Source organism: Chaetodon trifascialis, chromosome 15 (assembly GCF_039877785.1).
Source record: "Chaetodon trifascialis isolate fChaTrf1 chromosome 15, fChaTrf1.hap1, whole genome shotgun sequence".
Lineage (NCBI taxonomy): Eukaryota > Metazoa > Chordata > Actinopteri > Chaetodontiformes > Chaetodontidae > Chaetodon > Chaetodon trifascialis.
Genome location: NC_092070.1, coordinates 20162942 through 20186150, shown reverse-complemented (window position 1 = coordinate 20186150; position 23209 = coordinate 20162942). Strand labels below are relative to the sequence as shown.

At 42.3% G+C, this 23209-nt stretch overlaps 3 protein-coding genes across 3 annotated transcripts; 2 read left to right on the top strand and 1 right to left on the bottom strand.

The window, feature by feature from the left end:
• The first annotated feature begins 147 nt into the window (after positions 1 to 147).
• psmc3ip (PSMC3 interacting protein) lies at positions 148 to 2534 on the top strand. Its single transcript, XM_070982085.1, has 8 exons — positions 148 to 199; positions 745 to 845; positions 942 to 1031; positions 1124 to 1235; positions 1418 to 1563; positions 1686 to 1739; positions 1863 to 1922; positions 2021 to 2534. Exons 1-8 carry the CDS (start codon positions 181 to 183, stop codon positions 2075 to 2077), a joined length of 639 nt encoding a protein of 212 aa, XP_070838186.1. The 5' UTR covers positions 148 to 180; the 3' UTR covers positions 2078 to 2534.
• A 224-nt stretch (positions 2535 to 2758) lies between these two features.
• On the bottom strand, positions 2759 to 9805 carry mlx (MAX dimerization protein MLX). Its single transcript, XM_070982083.1, has 8 exons — positions 9454 to 9805; positions 8216 to 8252; positions 7968 to 8057; positions 7003 to 7112; positions 6809 to 6911; positions 6621 to 6720; positions 5882 to 6083; positions 2759 to 5775 (listed from the first exon to the last, which is right to left on the bottom strand). Exons 1-8 carry the CDS (start codon positions 9490 to 9492, stop codon positions 5719 to 5721), a joined length of 738 nt encoding a protein of 245 aa, XP_070838184.1. The 5' UTR covers positions 9493 to 9805; the 3' UTR covers positions 2759 to 5718.
• Positions 9806 to 10409: 604 nt separating this feature from the next.
• fmnl1a (formin-like 1a) lies at positions 10410 to 22718 on the top strand. The gene is made up of 25 exons (XM_070980944.1): positions 10410 to 11004; positions 14123 to 14206; positions 14565 to 14651; positions 14749 to 14822; positions 15527 to 15610; positions 15704 to 15847; positions 16740 to 16848; positions 17088 to 17164; positions 17249 to 17342; positions 17648 to 17722; positions 17817 to 17927; positions 18411 to 18560; positions 18659 to 18760; positions 19297 to 19927; positions 20032 to 20156; positions 20249 to 20451; positions 20550 to 20784; positions 20864 to 20932; positions 21017 to 21097; positions 21198 to 21327; positions 21420 to 21583; positions 21680 to 21781; positions 21867 to 21962; positions 22077 to 22191; positions 22299 to 22718. The coding sequence occupies exons 1-25, from the start codon at positions 10819 to 10821 to the stop codon at positions 22361 to 22363; spliced, it is 3393 nt and encodes a 1130-aa protein (XP_070837045.1). The 5' UTR covers positions 10410 to 10818; the 3' UTR covers positions 22364 to 22718.
• The last annotated feature ends 491 nt before the right edge of the window (positions 22719 to 23209 follow it).

Here is a 23209-nt window from a genome sequence, read left to right as displayed (position 1 = left end):
TTTGAGAGGTAATCAACGGAGAAAAGCTCATGTTCGAGGGTTGTCCACACCCATGTGTCAGAGCAAAGCAGATATTTCTACTACTGTGAAGCATCTTGATGCATAAACGATCTTTCCGGTGACGTATATTTCGCGCGAAACTCGGTTTGGGAAGCTAACGAACGAGTGGAAAAGTTAGAAATGAGTAAGAAAGACAACGGTAAGTGTTTAACTGTATGTCAGGGTGGGGTTTTTTGAATGTGGCGAGCTAGCTGCCGTATCTCACAGCGGCATCGAGCGACGGCGATCGTTTGATATCACAGATAAGTTAGAAAGTTTAGCTAAGAGGCTAACAACTAACGCTAGCTACATGGCTAGCATGGTAAGCTAGCTGATCTGAAGGCTATCAAACCTTTACGTTTACGTTACTCGACATTTAACGACTCGACATTTACACGTTTCATTTTGAATCATAGTATTGCATTAAGTTACACATAATATAACTGCATTGTTCACAAGTGATGAAAGTGTCTTAAGCTCACTGAGACCTAACATGTAAACAAAGACCATAACACTTAGCTATAGCACAATATCAGGGCACCATTAACCGTGAGGCACTGTAAAAGATTTGAAAGAAGACCTTAACAGTCTAGCTGTTGTTTCTGACTTAGTTTGAGGTATAACAAGTATAATGTTATATTAAAGTACCACTTAGAAATGTTTGAGTCAGCTCATATGATCAGACTCTCCTGCCGTCCCCCTCAGGCGCAGCACTCATCCTGGCCTATCTGAATGAGAAGAACCGGCCCTACAGCGCTCAGGATGTCTTCAGTAATTTACAAAAACAGCATGGATTGGGCAAAACAGTGAGACTAACGCTTATCCTTAACATGCAGTGGTGTGTGTGTGTGTGTGTGTCTGTCCTTCAATTCACAACTGACTGCATATTTCTGATTCACTAGGCAGTTGTCAAAGCCATGGAGCTGCTAGCTCTGGAGGGGAAGATAAAAGAGAAAATATATGGCAAGCAAAAGATTTATTTTGCTGATCAGGTTAGTCTGCTCATCTGAAATGTGTTGCTGTGGAACGTAGGCGCTGAAACCGTGTTTCAGTCGAAACTGATGGCTGCTAATCTCTCCCACAGGCTCAGTTCAAAGACGTGAACGATGCAGACCTGAAGGCCATGGACTCTCAGATCTCAGAGCTCAGTGCAGAGGTGCAGACCCTCACCCAGAGCTGCAGACAGCTGGATGCAGGTGAAGTGCACTGCTGATCTCTGCAAGTTCACATTGCACCAAAATATTAGAAGTCTGCACTGCTGTAGGCCGTCGGATGTTGCCGTCTCGCACAAACCTCCTGTAGACCGAAGGGGCCGTGCTTTTGTCATACTGTATTTCTTGGCGTGTTGTGTACATTTGTGGGTAATCTCCGCTCACAGAGCTGAAGGAGCTCAGCAGCTCCCTGACAACAGAGGAAATGGTGTCAGAGATCCAAGAGCTGAAAGCAGAGTGTTCTGGGTACAGAGCACGTCTGGAGAAGATAAAGTCAGCCACAAATCACGTCACGCCAGAAGAGAAAGAGAAGGTTGGTGATGCATTCATGCAGCAGACTGTCTTAGAGACATAGTGAAAATACGACTGTTGTGTTTTGTTGTCTATTTGCTGTACAGCGTGGTAGCACATTGCTCATAATATTTAAATTTACAGGTTTACAAAGAGCAGAGTGTCTACGTGAAAGAGTGGAAAAAGAGGAAGAGACTGGTAACGTATGCTGTATATATAGCTGCAGTGTCGGTAGTTGATTGATTGTATTACAAGCAGATGTTTTGAAAAAGCATCCATTGCATACAAAGACACAAAAATCTTAAACTTTGTTTCTTTCAGGCCTCAGACATGATCAATGCAATCCTGGAGGGGTATCCTAAGAGCAAAAAGGAGTTCCTGGTGAGTGAAAGGAGCTCATAAAATCGAACTTCATCTCCATCTGTGCGTGTTTTGCGCTACAGTACTAATGAATAATGTCCCCGGTGTCGTCCTCACAGGATGAAGCTGGAGTGGAGACTGATGAGGACTGTAAGGTGGTTGTTCCAAATACTTGAAGGACCACGTTCATCCTAATCAACGTGAGCCTCTGCAGTGCTGAGTACAGATGAAACATCAGGGCAGTCTGAGCCACAGCACGTTCTTTAGAAACAGCCTCTCTTTTGAACAGATAGTACATCATTACATTAAAAGTTAAATGGAAATGCAACTTCTGTCATTCAAAGTAAATTCATTCATTCAAAAAAAGCTGTCATTTGAAGAGCACTGAGGGATGCTCGTCGCCTCAGAGGCGGCATTGGTTCCCTTTCCCCCCTTTTTAAAGCCACAAAACTAATCCTGAGCCCATGATGAAAATGTGAATGGCTTTTTCATTGTAGCTTTAGAGGCTGTGCATTCTTTGTTATTCTTATTACATTCAAGTCCATCTTGCTTTTTCTTTTCTTTTTTTTTAACTGTACATAAAAGAACTGCAGTGTTTAAAGCATGGCCTATTATTCATGACCTTCAGGTGTTACGGGGGCGGTTGTCCTATTTTCCCCTCTCCTTTGTTCATCATCCTTTGTACTGTTTCTTCACGCCGTATTGGTGCCAAGTCATTAAATGTTCATGACAGTACTGTTTGATGCAGACACGCTAACACAATTTCTTCAACAAAAGTGGCAAACTGTTTCTCAGGTATCTTAAAACATTAGATTTTACAGGTTCATTAGCTGCACAGATGGGGACCACTGCCCGGCTATATTTGTCTTTTTCTGCTGTTGTCTCACCCACTTTATTTCACTTGGGGGAAATTAAACAGGACACACATTCAACATATTTCTTTACAGAGGTTGACGTCACTCTTTGGATGGTGATATACAGTCGACGGGTTTAATAAAAGAACTATCAAAAGGAAACACGTGAAGCAACAAGACAACATTTCCCTGTGATTAAAGCAACAACAGTAAAGCAACTCTGCCATCAGACAGATTAGCCATGTGTTTGACAGATCTGACCTGCTCGGATACTGGGAACAAAACTGTCACAAGTCAGCATAAAAATTTGCATTTTATCATTTGGTTATAAATCAAAGTATAAAAAAAACAAATCTCCCCGTGCATGTGGGTCTCAGCAGGAACCTGTGCATGCTGGGGGTACAGTGACTCATTTAATTTAAAGACTAAACTGCAACCTGAAAGGTTCATCACAACACTTTGCTTTTAACATCTCCAAATAAACACAACATGTATAACTGCCTGTATTTAACATTTAACACAATGTAATTATTGTCAAAGTCGAACTAAACAGTCAATCATAACTCTTACACCTTTATGCTGTCTGTACTGCACACCTGTCACCCGTGGGATTTCAGCAAACACCTACAGCTGCATTAAAGGAAACATTTTGTCCCACTACAGGTAGAAAAGTTTGTTTTAATCAGAGATAAAACACTGAAGCACCACAGAGCTTTCTCCTGGGGGGGGGTCACCCTGCAGTACTGTCCTTGTCTGCTGTGGTTCAGGAGTGGCATGGCTGACTCACAGTGTTTGTGCACTGAAGCTGAGCCGAGCCCTTTGGATCAGCATTAGGCTGCGAAGTTATGCCTGACGTCACGGAGGGGGAGGTGTGTGCTCAAGTGTTTTTCCATCACTGTGCTTTCTCTTCTCCGTTTCTGTTAAGTTGCAGGAGTAATAATAAACTCGATCTGTAAGAGGAGTCCTGGCTTTGATTTATCTCTACAGGGGCGACAGTTACTGCAAACAGAGACCACAAGTACATTCATTTGCAAACTCTTATTTTGACTTCTTAGCTTTTGTGTTCCCCCTGTATTTCTTAGCAGAACAACAGTAAGAAATCTCTACAGCAGAGGCTCAAAATTATCAGAGTGATCCTTCTTAAACATGCATCTGCTCAATTAGGGCTGGGCGGTATGCCAGTTCATAATTTTGCTATATGAATTTTTAATAAACCGCCACACCGGTGTATGTGATTACACGACATTCGCAGCGCGCCACACTCTTTCAAACGGGGCCGTTTTCAATGTTGCGCTTCTAAACACGCATGGTGCGAGGTGTGGTGAGGGTAAACTGTAGTGCTCTGGTGTTTTGTTACAGAGAAGATGGATGGGACAGACATTGAAAGATCCTAAATCGAAGCTGCAGAACTAGTAGAACATGATGACGCAGAAGAACTTGTGCCAAAAAGAGGAGCCGTGTCTGTTGTTTTTTTTTTTTTTCTGGTTTACAAAAAAAAAAAAAAAAAAAAAATCGAGCCAAATGTCACTTCAAGGCGCTTTTACTAGAGGGGCTCCCTACGACAGAAAAAGCAAACGGTGCATCGAGATTACAAACTCTAACACCAGCCATCTGGCCAAAGACATGGTCCCGTTTAACACTGTAGAAAAAGAAGGCTTCAGGCAGATGATCAAGACAGTGGATCCCAGGTATGAAATACTCAGCAGAAAATACTTCAGCCAAGTTTCAATCCCCAATTTGTACGAGCACCGCCTGGATGGGGGGCAGCATGAGATGCATGCAGTTCAGATGATCAATGCTCACGCTGGGAAGCACCAAGCCAAACTTTTAGCATACCAGAATGACGAGGAGAAACTCAGCTAAAAGCCTCTACCAAGCACTGCCACCCAAACGAAACATAAGTCATACAGCAATAAATTATATGCGCATGTAACAAAAAGACCAAAATAGCCAATGTCCAGTTCAGACCGTCTGCTCAGTTCACCACTTCACGCAAACCACACAAGCCCGGTATCACATGAAAGCAGAGAGTCTGCTGATGACAAGGATGTCTGCCTCCTCACTGTGCGACGGAAACTTGGCGAGCTAGCAGCCAAAGAGAAGCAGAAAAAACTTTGCCAAATCATAACGTGTCTTACGTGTCAAAAGTTATATTCCAGCTCTAAAAAACGCTGCTAATGTCTCCTCCAATGACTCTGCGTTAGTATGAGACCAATCACAAAGGTCCTGCTTGTTTACATAAAGAGGAGGGGGTTTCTAGAGAGGAGGGAGCGCTCTTCATGCGATAACCTATCTCTGGGGTTACTTCCTTCTGGATCGTCATTGGTGTTACTATTGTGGATTTGCCATCGAATCTCTTGACTCTGACTGGTTGATAGAGGTGTCGATCATCAAAATTGACCAATGGGTTGCTGCGCAGCCAGTTTCACCGCTCTGTCACATTTACGCATGAATAGGCAGAGCGCTCACAGAGGACTCTGCAAAACAGCCCGACGTGTTATTTTACTGTTTTATTTGCATTTCGTCCTTTTATGAGAGATAAGAACAACAGCAAGCGGAAAAAAGGCTGAAAAAGTGTTTTCAACAGAGGAGTTTCTCCATACGCTTGGACGAGATAACGGTACTCCGCCCAGATGAGCGCCTGGACATACCCGTGTTAAATCATCTGTCTTCCAGATGAAAGAAAAAAAAAACGTGAATAATTTATAATATATAATTTTGAAAAATACCATGGTTTACATTTTTGGTCATACCGCCCAGCACTATGCTCAATCCAATACAACTTTTCACCTCTGCCCTCCGTGTGGGTTGAAGTAATCCAACTGCAGCCAAGAAGTCGCTGATGAGCTGAAGTGTTTGTAAATACTGTAGAAGGCCTGAGGCTGACTGGAGTTTTTACTCCACCCTGAGAAGCCAGAGCAAGCCCAAAGTCAATTTCTGGGAGTTCAGTTTGGAGGTTTCAGTCAATAAAGCTGACCATTGAGCTGTCGGAGCACCCCAACAACAAACTCCCTCAGCGTCTGGGAAAGAACAGAAGAAGCACACAAACTCTAATTACCCCAGCGTTAACAAAGCAACACTGACCATCTTTAACGCTGCTGTCCACAAGGGTCAAGTATTTCTTACCTGTGGCTTGCAGTGCTCCTCGATCCAGCTGAAGACACAGGCGGAGAGTTCTTGGAAGCTGCTCACTGAAACCGAATTGCTGAAGGACTGGAACAGCGAGTCCATGATGCTCTGAAAGATGTTGAACTTCACCTGGTCAGACACCTGATCCTCTCCCTGCTGTGGGTTGTTCTGGTGGGCCTTCACTATGTGCTCATAGTTCCTAATAGGAAAGACAATCATCGTTCAGTGGCATTACAAAAAATACAATCAATATTTAAAGCTTTTAATTGGGGGCATTTTGTTCCATTTTCTGATTTTAGGACATTTACTTTATGCTGAGTAAGGGCAGCAATCAAAGCATTTCTGATTCAAGAGTTTTCTTTGCATTTCTTAAAAAATCTACATTGAAGTAGAGGTTTTTAGTTTGCCATTAATCAGAATCAGAATCAGAATTCCTTTATTGATCCCCGAGGGGAAATTGTTTTTTGTACAGTGCTCCACACAAAACAGAATTACAGATTAGAATAAAAAAGAGAGAAAGAACAAGAAGGAATAAATATAAAGGCAATATTAAGAAACAGAATATTAATACTAAAGATATATGTAAATAAGAAATATACAACACAAAATATGCAACACAATGAAATGTACAGTAATAAAAATAAGTAATATACTGAGTGAGTGGTAAGTAAGTAAGTGGGACTGCTGAGCAAATAAAGGAGAAAAATAGATTGGCTAAGGAAGTTGGTTATCTCACGTTTTCATGATCTTCAGGGCCATAACTTCTTTCCTCAGCACGGAAACTTCCTCCTCTTGCTTCTTCTTTTCTTTATGAAGAAAATGGATGTAGTCAATTGCTGCAAAAACAAAAACACAGAAATGCATGAGTCAGGGACTTCTTCGCACAGATTTAAGTCTACATCTTCCAGTAAAATCACGTCTTACTTTTCTGGAGTACTGTAGCCTTGCTGATCTTCTGTGCTCCAACTGCAAATTCAGACTGCTGCTGGCAGGTTGGCACTATGGACTGGAGGTCATCATAGCCTTTCTAAAGTAAGAAAAACAAGTCAATAATGATTACTGAGCAAATGAAAATTGAAGGTTGCGTGTGATGTATCTGCAGAAAGTCACAGCCTTACCTTGATAGCATCTCTACGCTTCTGCTCGGCCTGTGTGTGCGCTTGTCTCCGTCGATCTTTATACGAGTCTTTATATGACGTCTCGTGTCTGTAGTCGCTGTCTTCATCATCTATTCAAGAATGTGTTAACACTTACATTAAGAAGAAACATGCCAGCTGGAATACTGACAAATGCACTATGAATTATTTTGTTAAGTAAGACTTAACAGTGTAACAAAACAGGATTTTTCTCAGACTGGATTTAGACTTTAGTTTGCCTGACAAATTATGAATTTATAGATTTACTCACAATGTATAATCCTGGCATAAATCCTGAGTCTTTTTCTGTCTTGAGTTCTGTTTTGTTTTTTTCCTTTCACAGAAATTTAGCTAATGTTGGATCATTTTTGTTCTCAACAGGGTTCAGAGAAGCTGATTCATGCTTCAATCAAATTCTCTCGATCACTGTAATGCACTTTAAATTTGACTATGCAAGACATTATTCAACAGAGGCAACTGATAAAACCCTGCTGACAGTCTGAACAAAAGCCATAAAGCTGGAACACTGTTCTGCACACACTGCATTTTATTAAACGTATAATTATACAGTATATACTCCTCTAACTGGATTGTAAAGCTCTCTAAAATTGCTGTCCTTTTATATCCCATTCAAACTATGCGCCCTGTGATCTAAGTAGCAAGAAGAGTTTGCGATTTCCGAAGAAGCAGGAAGTAAAATAAAGGAAAGCAGGCTCTGCCTCAGCTTAACAATGTGCTTCTACTTTGAATGAGAGGTCTTTTATTATTAGAAATGCAATTTTACAGTACTGACAAAATTTAGACTACAATCTGTATTACAGGGAATGAGTCATTCAAAGTGAGACACAGTCAATGAAGCAAACATTCACGTCACAGTCCAAATGTGGCACAAATTCTCTCTTCAAACTGTCAACAATGTCAGATCCGCTCTGTTACAAACCCAATACCTGTATTTGGTACTGAAGAGGCACTTGTCGAGCCGATGCTGTTGGCCCTGGACACAACTGAACCCTTTCTGGCAGATTCAGCAAAGAAACCTACAGAGCAAGACAGCTGACGTCAAAGATCTTTCAAAGTGAGGCCAGAAACAGACTGACATGCACATTTCAGAGACCAGAAACACAAGGTCACCATCACAATGCCTAAATATGAAATGATATGACAACAACAGGATATGAAATGACTGAATACTCACTGGGGTCAAAGCCACTGTCACTGAAAGCACCGTCTGTCTGCCGAGCCATCACCAGACAACAGAAGATGGACAAGGGAGAAAATAGAGGCTTAGAGGCTGGAACAGCAAGGGCAAAATGCTCCCAAAAATACACTGACAATAGACCAATAGCTAGCCTGCCTGAAAGACCGTCAAAACCCCCACTGAGCATTGCCCTGATTTGTCAAATTTAAGCATGCAGGAGGGTAAAGAGCTGCACCAAATTACGACCTCAATCCCAGAACCATTGTTTGATCTAGGACACAACAACACAATGGTTTCCTTAATTTGTGGTTCCCTAAATCGGGTCCAATTTTTCTGAATGATTCCTGAGCACAAATCACAGAAAACCATGTTCATTTTCAACACTAAATCTTGAACGTTTACAGTGTTTGGCAATGTCTTTTCTAAGGTTTCACGATCTCTTCCGGAAACAGAATCTTATTAAAAGAGGATCCCTTACTAAAACCTAATATCAGAGGCTGTCCACCACAAGAGTTTCATATGTTTGTAAGTTTGTCAACAGCTTTATTAAGGGGTCCCTGACATGATCTCGTTTTAAAGACATCACATCACAAACGTGTTAATTACCACGACAACAGCTAAGTGAGAAATAGCTGCTTTTTCTACATTGGCACTTAGATTATCATCAGATACGACATTCATCCTTAGCTAAGTTTGACTAATGATTATACGCCGTCCTGAACAAGGCTTCGGTCAATACTTCTGATAAGAGAAAGTGGACCAAGTAATTTCCTGGTTAAAACCGGACTATTGTCTGAGGTTAGACCAGTGTTGTGGTGGGGCTGCAAATAACAATGAATTTGCAAGCTTACTAATGGTAGAGTTACCGCAACATTCAGGTGTTGAAATAAATTTAATTCTTCAACAAGTCTGCACCTCACTTTCACACTGCATGACGCTGTAATTTCAAGTGGGTGCAAATCTATTTTAAGCACATATTAATTCTACAAAAGGAACACAAGTTGCCCTCTTGTTTACTTAACAAGCTAACCGCTAACGTTATAGCTTTATGGCGTTAGCAAACGTCACCTAGCTAACGTTAGCTGCCAAGCTAACAAAGACCTGCTTCCCCATAGAATTTGCAAAACTTCAACTTTTAGGCAAAACAGTGTTTGCCGCGTATCACTGCTGACACGTGGCAGACGTGTGAGTCAATTCAGCAAAAAAGTTGAGATAAACTAACATCAGTTACTTACTTTCCAGTGGTCCTCTGGCGACGTTGTCGGGTCCGTCATTTTGGAATGCAAAATAACTACTAACGTTACCCATGCTGCATTCGCGTGGTCACCGTAAATTTCTTCTTCTTCTTAAAAAGGCTTCGGAAAAGTCAACTCATTCTTTCAAACATCCAAATACAAATTATTAAAGACTGCTTGTCGACGCAGATGTATTAGGTATAAAAGCTATGATTATTCTTGAACCTTTGATTCGATAACTTGTGTCCGCTGCTAACTTCATAATCATTCCCCGTATGAACGAATTCGTGCATCAAACACCCATGGAAGAATTTAAATTAAAAGTTAGCATTAGTTACTATTAATCTGTCTCTCCTTTGCTTCAGGGTCAATTAATATCCACTGCAACTGCAAACATCTTGAATGTCAAATGGATCTGTATGTTCTAAAATTTCCGAGGATACAAAAATGCGGCAACCTCACATGCAGTAGATGACTCTAAACACGGAGGGGCGCTGTTGGACAATCGTCGATCATCGCTATCTTGTCACTCAGGACTTGGCTAACTCTTACCTGACTGCCACATCAGTATGGCCTCATGTTGCGAGAAATAACCAAAACAAATGTTACTCAAGGGCCATGCAACAGCATGAACGTCTCGAGTGTAGTGACAGTGAATTCATGGTAAAGTTGGAGAAAGTTTCCTTTGCTTCTTGGTTTATTTTACATCTGCACCTGATTAGTTTGGGTGCTTCCTTAACCTTGGACACTCTTTCTGCTTTCTTTCATTCCTGTGCAACCTTATCTTAATAATCATTCACGTAATGCGTACAAGGTACGCCTAACAGTTACCATGTTTATCTTCCACCCTGTCCTCCACCCCAGGTTCTGTTGCTGTCATGCACAGGAAGTTACTCTTCTGCTTTTGTGCTGCTGTGGTTTCAGTCTGCGTTACCGAGTGTGTCACACTCCCTTCTCCTTCCTCTCACACACAGATCTCTGTACTTACCAGAGGGGTTATCAGTTAGTACAGAGAATAGTGAGCGACACTTAGGTGGCTCTTTTCTTCAAGCCTAGGAGGCCCCTACGAGGCTTATAACCTTATTCTCCAAGATACTTGTGGACAGAGAGGGATACATTGATGAGAGGACAGACATGAGGATAAATTTCCTTCTTTCATCATCCACCCTGTCCTCAGGACCAAGACGGATGGAATAGACCAGAGGCTTGATGTTCTTCTACATGAAGGCCCAAAGACTCGGTTTGATTTAGGCCTGCTTGTTCCTGTCATTTGGAGTGATCATATTTTGTCACTCTGTTTTGGAATACACTGATTTCTCAGGAGAAAGAGTTTGCGTAAAGCTGGATTACTTGTGGAGATTAGTTATGGGGAATGCGGCTGCAGGAGGCTTGGAGCAGGAGCCGAGTGAGGGCCGGGAGGCCAGGAACTCAGTTGGAGCAGCTTCTGGAATGAGTGACCCCACTCCAACCTTGCAGAAGAAGCAGCCGGCTCCCCCCAAACTGCCCATGCCTCCAGAGGAGGAGCTGGAGGAGCGCTTCAATGTGGTGCTGGTGAGTGGCAGCACAGGAGACAACAACGCACACACGCTTGCTACACATGAAAACAAAGATTATGCATTTGGTGTATTACCCATGGCAGCTTTGGTTTTGTGGTTGGGGCTATATGTAAAGGCTGGGATGATGCACACACACACACGTGATTCAGAGGCCACATTCAATTTATCATTCATCATTCAATTTATCAGCTGTAATTTAAAGTTGCCATACACTGAATGTCTTCTTTTGAACATTTATGCTCTGTGACTGATTTATGGCGCCAAAACCAATTTGAAGTCACAGACTGCACATGATGCAAGCCTTTTCTCATTTGTAGTCTCACAATCTTTCAGAATATCTAAATCCAGAGACCCGTTTGTCTGGTGGGTACAGAGAGCCAAACAAAATATCTGCTTTAAATGTTATCGCACAGAGAGTCGTTTGGGCTGTCATTTTGCGCAATCAGATTTGCGCAGAAGTCATCGACGACCACGCTGTCCGAAGAAAGGATTTCACAGTAAAAAGAGCGTTATCGACGTACTCCTTTCGCTGTTAGATTTGAAAATGTCAGACTCGGAATAGGGTGATTAGTGCATGCTAGGGCAGCTGGCCTCAAGGGGAAGTTGAGCAACACATTTACATGAGACCATAAGACCGGAAAGTAACTGTTTCACCATTCTTTCGACAGTCTTACAACAAGTTGGAAAACATAAAACCCTTTGATGAGTACTCTAAGCATTTGAGGCACCATAAAGAACAACATATCAAAACATATTGTTTAGTATCAGGTATGCTGAAGCACTTTAAATCTTTGATTCTGTTTGCTACGTACTTGTGGACGGGAAGAAAAAAGCTAATTCTTTTCAAGTGCAACATCTGACTTGTATTTCTTTTGCTGGTCTAACTGATGTCAGTGAGCATTAAAAAAAGCTGTAAAATTGAACCAAAGACAAATAAGACTATTAACTGTGATGGCACAGTGCAGCCTGCAGCAGCTCCATTAGCATCAATAATGAGCCTGACTTTATCAACCTTTACATTTGTCTCAATTTTTACACCCAAGTGGGCTTCATTTACTCCATGGTTAGAGCTATGCTCTCTGCTCAGTAGTAGTAACAAAAAAAAAAAATCTATCCCAGCTTTAAATTTCTGTGATGCTCCACTTAAGTGTGACATTGTGGGTGTGGGATGGAGCTAAATCCTTGTTTTTCCAGGTGAACAACAAGTGTCCAGGCTCTCTGCGGATGTATAAATGATGAGCAAACAGACGCTGGGATGTTAACATTAAACCAGTTTAATGTAGCCTTTGAAGGGCTTAAATTCTTATCTGCTAATGCCTTAAAAATAATAAATCTGAAACGGTAACATGCAAATATTCCTATGAAATTTATCTGAAAATGACTAAAACAGTAGGAAAAAAGCTCTGTGAAGGAGAGTCGTGATGACAGCGGAGCTGATGTGTACACAGTAAACATAAACACTGCCTTTATGTTAAAATTCAAGAGTGACTATTTCACAAAAGTTGTGTAAACTTCTTCCACAAATGGAAATGTTGATGTGTGATAAGACAGAGTGGAGTGAGGCTTTCGGGTTAAGTATTTCATAATATCTATGTGACATATTGTGCAGAACAAAGGTGCCATGTGCCATTTCATGCGTCCAACGCCCTCTCAGGCATGAAAAGTATGACCTCACTTCTTCTTTCGGCAAAATGTTTTCAGTCGTTTGCGTCGTGGACTCTAAAGGGAAACGAGAAAAGCGCTTTTTCTTCCACATTTTCTCTGAATGTAGGGAATTTACACTCACAGTGCATCATGTAATTTCGTGCAACTGTGCACATGTGTTTATGTAAGTCTTTTTTCAGTATGCATGGTATCATAAAACCCACAGCAGGACCCCTCCCTTTCCCCACCGAAGATGCGGCTTCGGCTCCCCAGAAGCGGCCATTTCCGTTTTTGCTTCTCTTTTTTTCCCCTAAGGTGTGACAAAGAAACTACAAGTGGCTGCTTGAATGTAAGATCAACACCCAGTGTCAGCCAAGATGATTTGGAGATCAGGTGCATAACCAGTGACACGGCTGAAGGAAAGCTGTACAGATAAATAAACTTAGAGCTGAAGAATGTAATATTCCACTGAGTCAGTGACCAAAGGGAGAGCATGAGCTCTGCCATTAAAGGCTTTTTATTTTATTTTAGTGATTGAGGACCATTCTTCTGTATATCTTTAATAACCTTTAGATTTCTGTCCCACACAAACTCCCCAATTAAGTTGTGAATCATTCATGAGACTTTAAATTAGTGTTCATTAAACCATTCACTTCTTAGATTATTTGAATAGGAGAATAACCTTTACAGCAGGAGTCATTTCGCTGTAGGCCGTGGGCGGTAACTCAAAGGGAAACTGCACTTTTTGGCCACAAATATGTCAGCTCCTCAGAGAGTTGAGTCAACCTGCAGCAGAGGGGTGTTTAGGTGGGGGGATTCGATCTGTGTAGAATCCTCCATGCAGCTGAGAGGATTATAGACAGTGTGTGATGGAAAGGTGTGTGAGAAAGTTTAACGTCTCATCTTGATAGAAAGTCTACACAAACAGTACTTATGGTCTGTGCTTAAACTTTGTGTAATTTAAATTAAAAAGTGACAAAAAGACAGATAAATAAAAGCAGCAGCAGAGAGGGTTTTCTTAATTTTCTACACGCAGTTTCATCTTCATTAAAGGTTGCGTTGTGGTGTAAAATTTGACAAAACATCATCGCACACAGAGGCTTGAAGGTTCGCAGAATAACTTCTGTGCTGTAACCAAAAATATTTCTCTTCTGACGTACAAGCTTCCTCCTGACGGCCATCGACACATGCATGTAAACACTGAGTCATCTTTGCTTCCGGCAGGTAGTCAACACCTTTCTGCTTTACATGGAAGCTACAAATATGTGGTTTGGGAGATTTGAATATTGTTGCAAAAGCAGGAAACATAAAGAAATGACGCTGGAGGCGTTAAGATGAAGTGCCCAACAGGAAGATTCTGGACTGACTGATATGAAACGGTGGTTTCTTTCTACCCACTCTTGCATGTAAAATTAATTCACATTTTTTTAGATTGAAACGCCTTCTCTCTCTTTTGATCTCTCTTTCAGAGCCACATGAACTTACCTCCAGATAAACTGAAGCTGTTGAGTCAGTATGACAATGAAAAGAAGTGGGAATTAGTCTGTGATCAGGTAAGATTATTTATTTTTTGGGTGATGAGCTGGTTTCTGAATTAAACCTCATCTAGCATCATGAAACTGAGCAGGATTTTTGCACCGGTGCCCTCCCTTGGACCGGGTTGACACAAAGTACATAAACACCCAAAATGGATGTGTGGTGAAGAGCTGAGTGCAGTGCGAAACGTTGCAGCACAGTTTCTGTGGTTGTAACCGATGAAGGCGTTAGCATGGCAACAGAGGGCGGTTTGTTTCTGTTGTGTTTACTAGCACAGCGTCACATGTTGTGTGCTGGTAAATGTGTCTCCAGTCCAGTCTTCTGTTGATAAAATTAAGTCAAACAGAGGCTACATTACTGAATAACTGTCCCCAGGAGCGTTTCCAAGTGAAGAGCCCCCCGTCCATTTACCTGACCAAGATCAAGAGCTTCTACCAGGATCAGGGAGGGGTGTCTCGCAGGGTCAGTGTTGAGCGTCGCTTTCCTTTCTTATCTGACTCGTCTGTAAGTTTCTGTCTGCGCAATCACGTCTTGATTCTCACCTCTTGTGCTTCTTTAGCTGAAGAAACGGATCCAAGAGGCCACCCAGGTCCTTAAAGATTTGGAGATATCCCTGCGCACCAATCACATTGGGTGAGCTTGTTGAGTTGGGCTGGGTCTCGCTTCATTATCTGCTGTTTAATGTGATTTTCTGTAGTTTTTGATGAGCCCTTTGATAACTTTTATTTTATAAACTTTTATTTATATTTTAGTCTTTTTGGAAATTTCAGTGTTTTTCATGTTATTCTTTTACATTTTGACTTTTTCTATATTTTGCTGTATTTTAGCTCATCCTGTCTGTAAAAGCACTTTAAATATACATAAAGCATTATTTAAAGGTTCCTAATTTGAGTTTTCTGCTCCGTGGTGCTACTAGTGGTCGAAACTCAACAGGGTACATTTAAGACAAATGCCAAAGAAATGACATTTCCAACTATTATTGTCATTATTATGACTCGGTTTCAGGTTGAGTTTGCTTTTACTGAACGTCAAGATCATTGTTAAAGTGAAAATGAAGTGTAACAGTTGAACATAAAGTCAGCAACCCGTCAGACAGTCACACAGCAATAACTATCTACAGTCTGCTAGCATTAGCCACCATAAGCTACTGCATCAGACTAAGCAAGGTTTAAACAGACAAACCCTTCAGTTCAACATTTCGTTCATGAGGGCAAGACTGTTTTTTTTCCTTCAAAAGTCACATAGTTTTGTTTGTGTTATCTGAGTGCAGAATATGTGATATATAATAGTAATAAAAAAAACATTTCTCTAATTGTATGAGTCTTTATTTCTTGTAGATGGGCCCAAGACTTTCTCAATGAGCAGAACAAAGGTTTGGATATCCTGGTGGAGTACCTGTCCCACGCGCAAAGCGACGCCTCGTGAGTACCAGCAGGGTGTGAACACTCCCTTGTGATGCTCTTACAGTGAATTTGTTTATCACCCTGCATGTTTATTGTGTTTAAACTCTTCAGGTTTGAAGTGGAGAGCTTTGAAAATGGTGGCACCCTGTCGGAAAGAGGAAAACCAGCAGAGAGGTCGATGGAAGACTTGACCAAGAGCTCCAGCAGCTCCCACTCACATGGGATGACCAGAGCTGCTCGTGCTTTGACTGTAAGGTAAGAAGCTCCACACGAAGGCTCACTGTGGTACAGCATGCATGAGAAACACAGACGTTCTGACACTTAAGTCAGTATATATATATATATATATGTGTGTGTGTATATATACATATATATGTGTGTGTGTGTGTGTGTGTGTGTGTGTGTATATATACATATATATGTGTGTGTGTGTGTGTGTGTGTGTGTGTGTGTGTGTGTGTGTGTGTGTGTGTGTGTGTGTGTGTGTGTGTGTGTGTATATATATACATATATATGTGTGTGTGTGTGTGTGTACAGGAGCACATATAGTTAGAAAGTAGGATCATGTGGGGGAGAAGTGGCGTGCTGGTGGCGTGCTGTCGTGCCACAGAGGCGACCAGATGCCATGGCATTTTGCTGAACTGTGTCAAACTGAACCTCATATGTTTCTGTCTGCAAATCGCTTTTTTTTTGTTGTTGTTTTTACATTTTACATATTTAGGTCCAAGTAACAAACAAACTGCATGGGATTTTTTTTATCTTTGTAAAATATGACACAAATAGTCTTGATAGCACTGTTTTTGTTTGCCCTCTGACTAAATGTCATGGCCATCTCATTGGTAGACAGCAGCTCCTCTTGAAACTGAGATGACAATCAACTCAATTTCTCACACCCTCATCCTCTCCTACCCTTTGCTCATTTGTTGACTATTTTATTCTCCATTTTTCTTTCCACCTGATGCCACATTTCAGCTGTCAGACAGACAGTCCACATCCAAAACAGTGCTGGAAGCGGCTCTATTTGTTATGATCGGCTAACATCTAACTGTGCTCTGGGCGTCAACTTCAAACCATTTGCACACACAGTAGCTTCTCTTTTCTTTAAGCGTTTATTTATGGGGCCATACGATTTCTCATCCCTCTACAGAATAAGCTCCACTCTGGGGAACAAGATGCACAGGAAGTCCCATTCCTCCAACCAGAGAGATGATGTGCATGTGTGCATCATGTGCCTGCGAGCCATCATGAACTACCAGGTAGAGCTTCAACATACTCTGCTTCCATTATGGTGCAAAAGCAGCCTGTCAGTAAAAATGTGCACATTTTTTACATTTATTTTATTATTTTATTTATTTTTTGCCTGTGAGTTGACATAATTCGCCCTTTCCCACTGCTGTTTCAGCTTCATGTTTTTTGCACTATATTTTTCTCCGATCAAACACACTTTTCCTGCATCTTTTAACACATGGGCTGTTGTTTGTTTGTTTGTTTTCAGTCTGGTTTTAACCTGGTGATGACTCACCCGCGCTGTGTGAACGAGATCACGCTCAGTCTCAACAGCAGGAATCCCAGGTGAGTGCATGTGTGTGTGAGAGCGGTGTGTGTGTGTTACCTGTCCGTCTGTATCCGTACCTAACCCCTCCGATGCTGCCACAGGACCAAAGCCCTCGTGTTGGAGTTGCTGGCTGCCGTGTGTCTTGTCAGAGGAGGACATGACATCATTCTCTCTGCTTTTGACAACTTCAAAGAGGTGAAATGAGTTCTTTATTAGTAATTTCACCACATTACAATGCTCCTGTTTGACTTTTGCCTGTTGCTCGTTCAGACATACCATTGTTCCAGACTTCCCCTATTTGGTTACTCATCTTATGACAGACACAATCCACCCCTCACATGCATGCATGAGGGCATAATTTTAGCACATGTAGGAGTCATGCATGTGTGTAAGATCAACTAGTCTCTGGAAAAGACTTACTTTGCATTTATGCCCCTCTTACGCCCCCTTTGGACAACAACTTTAATGCATATTCAGATAGGTTTCTATTTTTTCCTCAGGTGAGCAGAGAAAAGAACCGCTTTGAGAAGCTGATGGAGTACTTCATCAATGATGACAGCAACATTGACTTCATGGTAAGCCCACAAATGCAATACCTACATACAATGGATGACTGCTAGGCAAATCAAGGGATTTTTGACATTTAACTCTCATTGTGTCTGTCTCCAGGTGGCTTGCATGCAGTTCATAAACATTGTGGTCCATTCAGTGGAGAACATGAACTTCCGTGTTCATCTCCAGTACGAGTTCACTCACCTTGCTTTGGACAAGTATCTAGAGGTGAGTGTGCATAAGAATCTCAGTGGTCAGCGTAAACCAGGGTTTACCAGCAGTGTCTGCAGGTCAATCGTCATTGAGACTGAAAAGTCAAAGCTGCTGTAGTTGATTGTGAAATGTGAAAGGGGTCACAGACTCATTTTCTGCATGTCATTCAATGAGTTTGAAGTAACGTGTGGCGTCACTCAACCCTATCGCCCATCCTCTTCCTCATTTAGTAGGATGTGACTGCTGCATGTTCATCCAAATTCCCTTTCCTGTTTTGCTGATGACAACTTGTTTATAACACATAATAAATAAAAGAGCAATGCTCTCTCCATGTAAAAAAATCTATATGAATATGAAACAATTAGTTTTTTATTATTATTATTATGCCATGTGTATAGTATTACTTTAAAAATGCAACAATATATTATTCTATGTAATACTTATTAGAAGTTATGATTTCTCTCTATAATATGTCATTATTGTATGTGTTTGTGTTAGCGTCTGAAGCTAACAGAGAGCGAGAAGCTGCAGGTGCAGATCCAGGCGTACCTGGACAATGTGTTAGATGTAGGAGCCCTGCTGGAGGATGCTGAGAACAGAGGAGGGATGCTGGAGCATGTGGACGACCTACAGGATCACAACGCACAGGTCAGCCAAAAAGACAAACAAAAAAAGGACAACAGGAGTCTCTGTGAGAGGAAAGAGGCTGTTGTTGTGATGCTAAAGTGATGCTGTCTGTGTTGTAGCTGAATGCCCGGCTTGAGGAAATTGAGAATCGGACTGCAGAGAGAATATCTGAACTTGAGACTCAGCTCATGCAGGCCACCAAGGAGACCGAGCTGCTCAAAGTAAGTGCCGCTCCATGACATATGCAGTGTTTAATAAGATTAATCAGCCAAGCAAGGTGTGACATTCTCAAAGTGATTAGCTTTAATGAGGTCAAAAGAGTGGCAGTTCATTTTATTTTAGTAACCTTAATATGAAAGTAAAATCTAATCAACTTCAATATGAAATAAAAAGATGAGAGTATTTGCACTTGCGTAATAATCTGCATTTTAGCCATGTTAGCGACATGGGCTGTAGAGACGCCAATGCCAATATCTCAACAACTATTTGATAGATTGTCATGAGATTTTGTACAGACATTCATGTTTCCTTGAGGATGAATTGTAATAATTACGTGCAATTGTAACGGTGATTCTCTAACGTTTCGTCCAGGGCCAACACAAGGTCACAATTTTATTTTGTACTATACTATATTATAACCGTCACCTTTGGTTGTACTTTTGTCTTTTTTAAGAATATATCTCCTTTAAAACCTGAAGACTGAATTATATGTTCGTCGTGGAGATGTGCGTTTCTACATCTGTCTTTGTGTCAATAGGAAAGCCTGCGAGACTCCTGTTCCCAGGTTAGTACACTGCAGCAGAGAGAACGGGAGCGAGAGCTGGACAGGGAGAGGGAGAAGGACAGGGAGCGTCTGAGCACCTCCGCCCCTCAGACGTCGTCAGAGCTGGAGGAGAAGATCCAGGAGCTGAAGGAGAAGGGGCTGATCCGACTGGGTCGCAGCGCCTCCGGAGGTCTGGACATCCAGGTTGTGCCCGTCACCGTGGTTGAATACATCCAAGCTCCAGCCTCAGCCGCCCAGCCCAGCTCTCTGGACTCGGCCAATGATTCGGCTCCCCCACCATCCAGCCTTCCCGCCTCTGCCCCTCCACCACCTCCCCCTCCACCTCCCGGTGGTCCAGCGGAGGTTGCTTCTCCTCCTCCACCACCCCCTCCACCGCCTCCACCTCCCCCGGGAGGCTGTGGTGCTGTGCCACCACCTCCTCCTCCACCACCTTCCCCTCATCTTGGAGGAGGTCCATCACCTCCTCCTCCACCACCTCCCCCTCCTCTTGGAGGAGGTCCACCACCTCCTCCTCCTCCACCTGGTGCCGGACCCCCATGCCCACCTCCTCCACCTGGTGGTGGTGGACCCCCTCCTCCTCCTGGAGCACCAAACACTCAATCTGGTAAGGAGGTTGACGAAGAAAAGTAGTGAAAGCTGTCCTGAGTTTAGACCAACAGTAAATGTCTTATGTGTTTTATTATTTCTCGTGTTTTTCTGTTTCTTTAGGGCTTAAGAGCAAAAAGCCCATTCAGACCAAGTTCAGGATGCCGTTGTTAAACTGGCAGGCCTTGAAACCCAACCAGGTGACAGGCACGGTCTTCAACGAACTGGATGACGAGCAGGTCTTAGGGGTACGCATCATCCATTTTTCACTTCCACCGTTTATCCTGTCAGAAAACTGCAGTTTGAAAAGACTTTTTTATTGTGACTCTGTCTACATCAGGAGCTGAACATGGACATGTTTGAGGAACTGTTTAAGACCAGGGCCCAGGGTACTACAACAGACCTGTCCAACATCAAGAAGAAGGCAGTCCAGAAGGCCCCGAGCAAGACGTCCTTGATTGACCCCAACAAGGCCAAGAATCTGGCCATCACTTTACGCAAGGGGGGGATGAACCCATCTGCCATCTGCACTGCCATAGAGACGTATGCGCTTCATGGAAAATCTGTTGCATTGTTGACATTTTTTGAGCTATCCTCTGTTCTCTCTCTTGTATGCTAACTGGTGTGACTCTTTCCTACAGGTACGACCAGAAGTCTTTGTCCATAGACTTCCTGGAACTACTTGAGCACTTCATACCATCAGATTTTGAGAAGAAGCTGCTGGTTAACTATGAGAAGGATGGCCGCCCGCTGGAGGAGCTGACCAACGAGGACCAATTTATGTTACGCTTCGGGAAGATTCCTCGTCTGGGACAGCGAATCAACACTCTCACGTTCATGGGCAACTTCCCGGACACCGTCAAACGCCTGCAGCCGGTCAGTTTCTCAAATGCGTCATAACTTGGACTTAAACTCTGAACCAGGTGTGCTGATTTTATTTTTACTGCATCCACAGCAACTGAACTCCATCATTGCTGCATCCATGTCCATCAAGTCTTCAACCAAGCTGAAAAAGATCTTAGAAGTAAGTAAGGAGAATACGACTGATGCAGCGCTTGATGTAGCTTTCAAATTTGTGATACTGCATCGTCTCATGTGTTCCCTTCAGATTGTTCTCGCCTTTGGCAACTACATGAACAGCAGTAAGAGGGGCGCAGCCTACGGTTTTCGGCTGCAGAGTCTGGATCTTGTAAGTAGGCTTTGGTTGTACATTTAAAGCGCGATTATGTAACTTTGAAAGAATAAATTACATATTCTTCCAAATATCCACTTTACTCTTTACTCTTCAGCTGTTGGAGACCAAGTCAACTGATCGATCGCAGACGCTACTTCACTTCATCACCAATATCATCCAGGAAAAATACCCAGACTTGGTCAACTTCCACACTGAGCTACACTTTATAGACAAGGCAGCCCTCGGTACATCCACACAAAGAGTCAGGCTGTCCAGTGATGCAGCTTGTGATTTAAATTCGGAGTGGTATTAAAACTCAGTTCTGTTTCTTTGCCAGTATCACTGGACGGCATTCTTCAGGACATCCGCTCATTAGAACGAGGAATGGAAATGACCAAGAAGGAATTCCTGGTGCAGGATGACAGCCCGGTGTTGAAGGAATTCATCAAAGCCAACAGTGAGCAGCTGGAATCATTGATCAAAGACAGCAAGACAGCACAGGTTAGTGCTCACGTAATAGCAAGTGTACACACAACTCGGACCAACACCTTATTTCATGCTTTCAGACACACAATTCATGTTGTTGTCTCCCTCCAGGAGGCATACGGCTCTGTGGTGGAGTACTTTGGAGAGAACCCCAAAACCACGCAACCCTCCATGTTTTTCCCACAGTTTGGACGTTTTATAAAAGCCTATAAGGTGAGGATGTGTGGTAGATTTCTGACATTTATCCATCACAAGCGTCGCATTGCATGTTAATCCTTTTGCCCTTGATGGCGCACAGACGGCACAGCAAGACATTGAGCAGAAAAAGAAAATGGAGACTGAAAGCAGTGAGGTGAAAGAGCCAGCATCGCCCAACAAGGCTGGGGTACAAAAGGTGAGATATTAAAGGTTCAGTCAGAAATTATGTATCAGATATTGTTGTGTTTTTAATGATTTTACTTTGATATCAAATGCATGTATTTTTAATTTTTTTTTTTACTTTTGCTAGGGGCCTATGATGCCTAAGATGCCCCAGATGGACCTGATAGCTGAGCTGAAGAAGAGGCAGGTGAAGCCGCAGGTACGCGAAGGGAAGGACGGCGCCCTGGAGGACATCATCACAGGTACAGTAACGCTTCCTGGAGTCACATGGAGATATTTTAAGCGTGAGTGCTGCATGTTTGATGTTTACGCACTGCTGAACGTTGCTCCTCTTGTTGTTCTGCGTCAGATTTGAGGAACACGCCATACAGGCGGACAGATGGTCGACGGCCAGCGCAGCGCCAGGACACTTGAGCCACTTCTGGTCCAGCAGTTTTTACACATTTAACTGGAATCACACTCAAGCATACAAACAAAAGAACAAGCTTTAAAATGCTCTGTATATACCGTATATCAAAATATATAGTTAGCCATATGGCAGTCTGCATTGTTCTAATATTTTAGTGTGAATTTGCTGTGTAAATAGATTTTAAGTTGGAACTATCTGATATTTTTTAATGCAACAGTCCACGAATTTGACTCCAAAACAATTGTATTATTTCTGTGGCGCCTCATGGCCTTGTATTCTCTACATTTGCAGTGTTGCTCATTATCAAGTAATGAAAAAAAAAAAAGACTACATTATAAAATAAACGTATTTTTAGCCACCGTTTCTGCGTTTGCATTTTGTCCACAAAATGACATAAGCAGGTCATTACAAAGCAAGATCAGACGTCGCCACTGTACAAGAGAGCTGCACTTTATTGGACACACAATCACAGCAAATTATGTACAAAAGAAGGCAGGTTCAACTGCCTGCTGTCTTCTCACAGGAAAAACACACACATTTCTCACAGAATATCATGGCATCCACACTGATAAATTAGTATCTCCAGTATCAGTAGGCTTTTAAATTTATATATCATTATATTATAGATCTATTTTCTGTATTATTTTTGTTCTTATATCACACTACTCTACAAATGGGAGAATCACTCTGTGGAAAGAGTACACCATCACCGGTGACGTCTCTGCTTGGGGTGCGTTCAAGCATTCTGAATCCCTCTAGACATTCAACACTCTGCCACGATCGTCATCTTCATCGTCACATAACATCACAGTAAGACTGAACATGCCTGTGTCACAGATACCAAAATAACA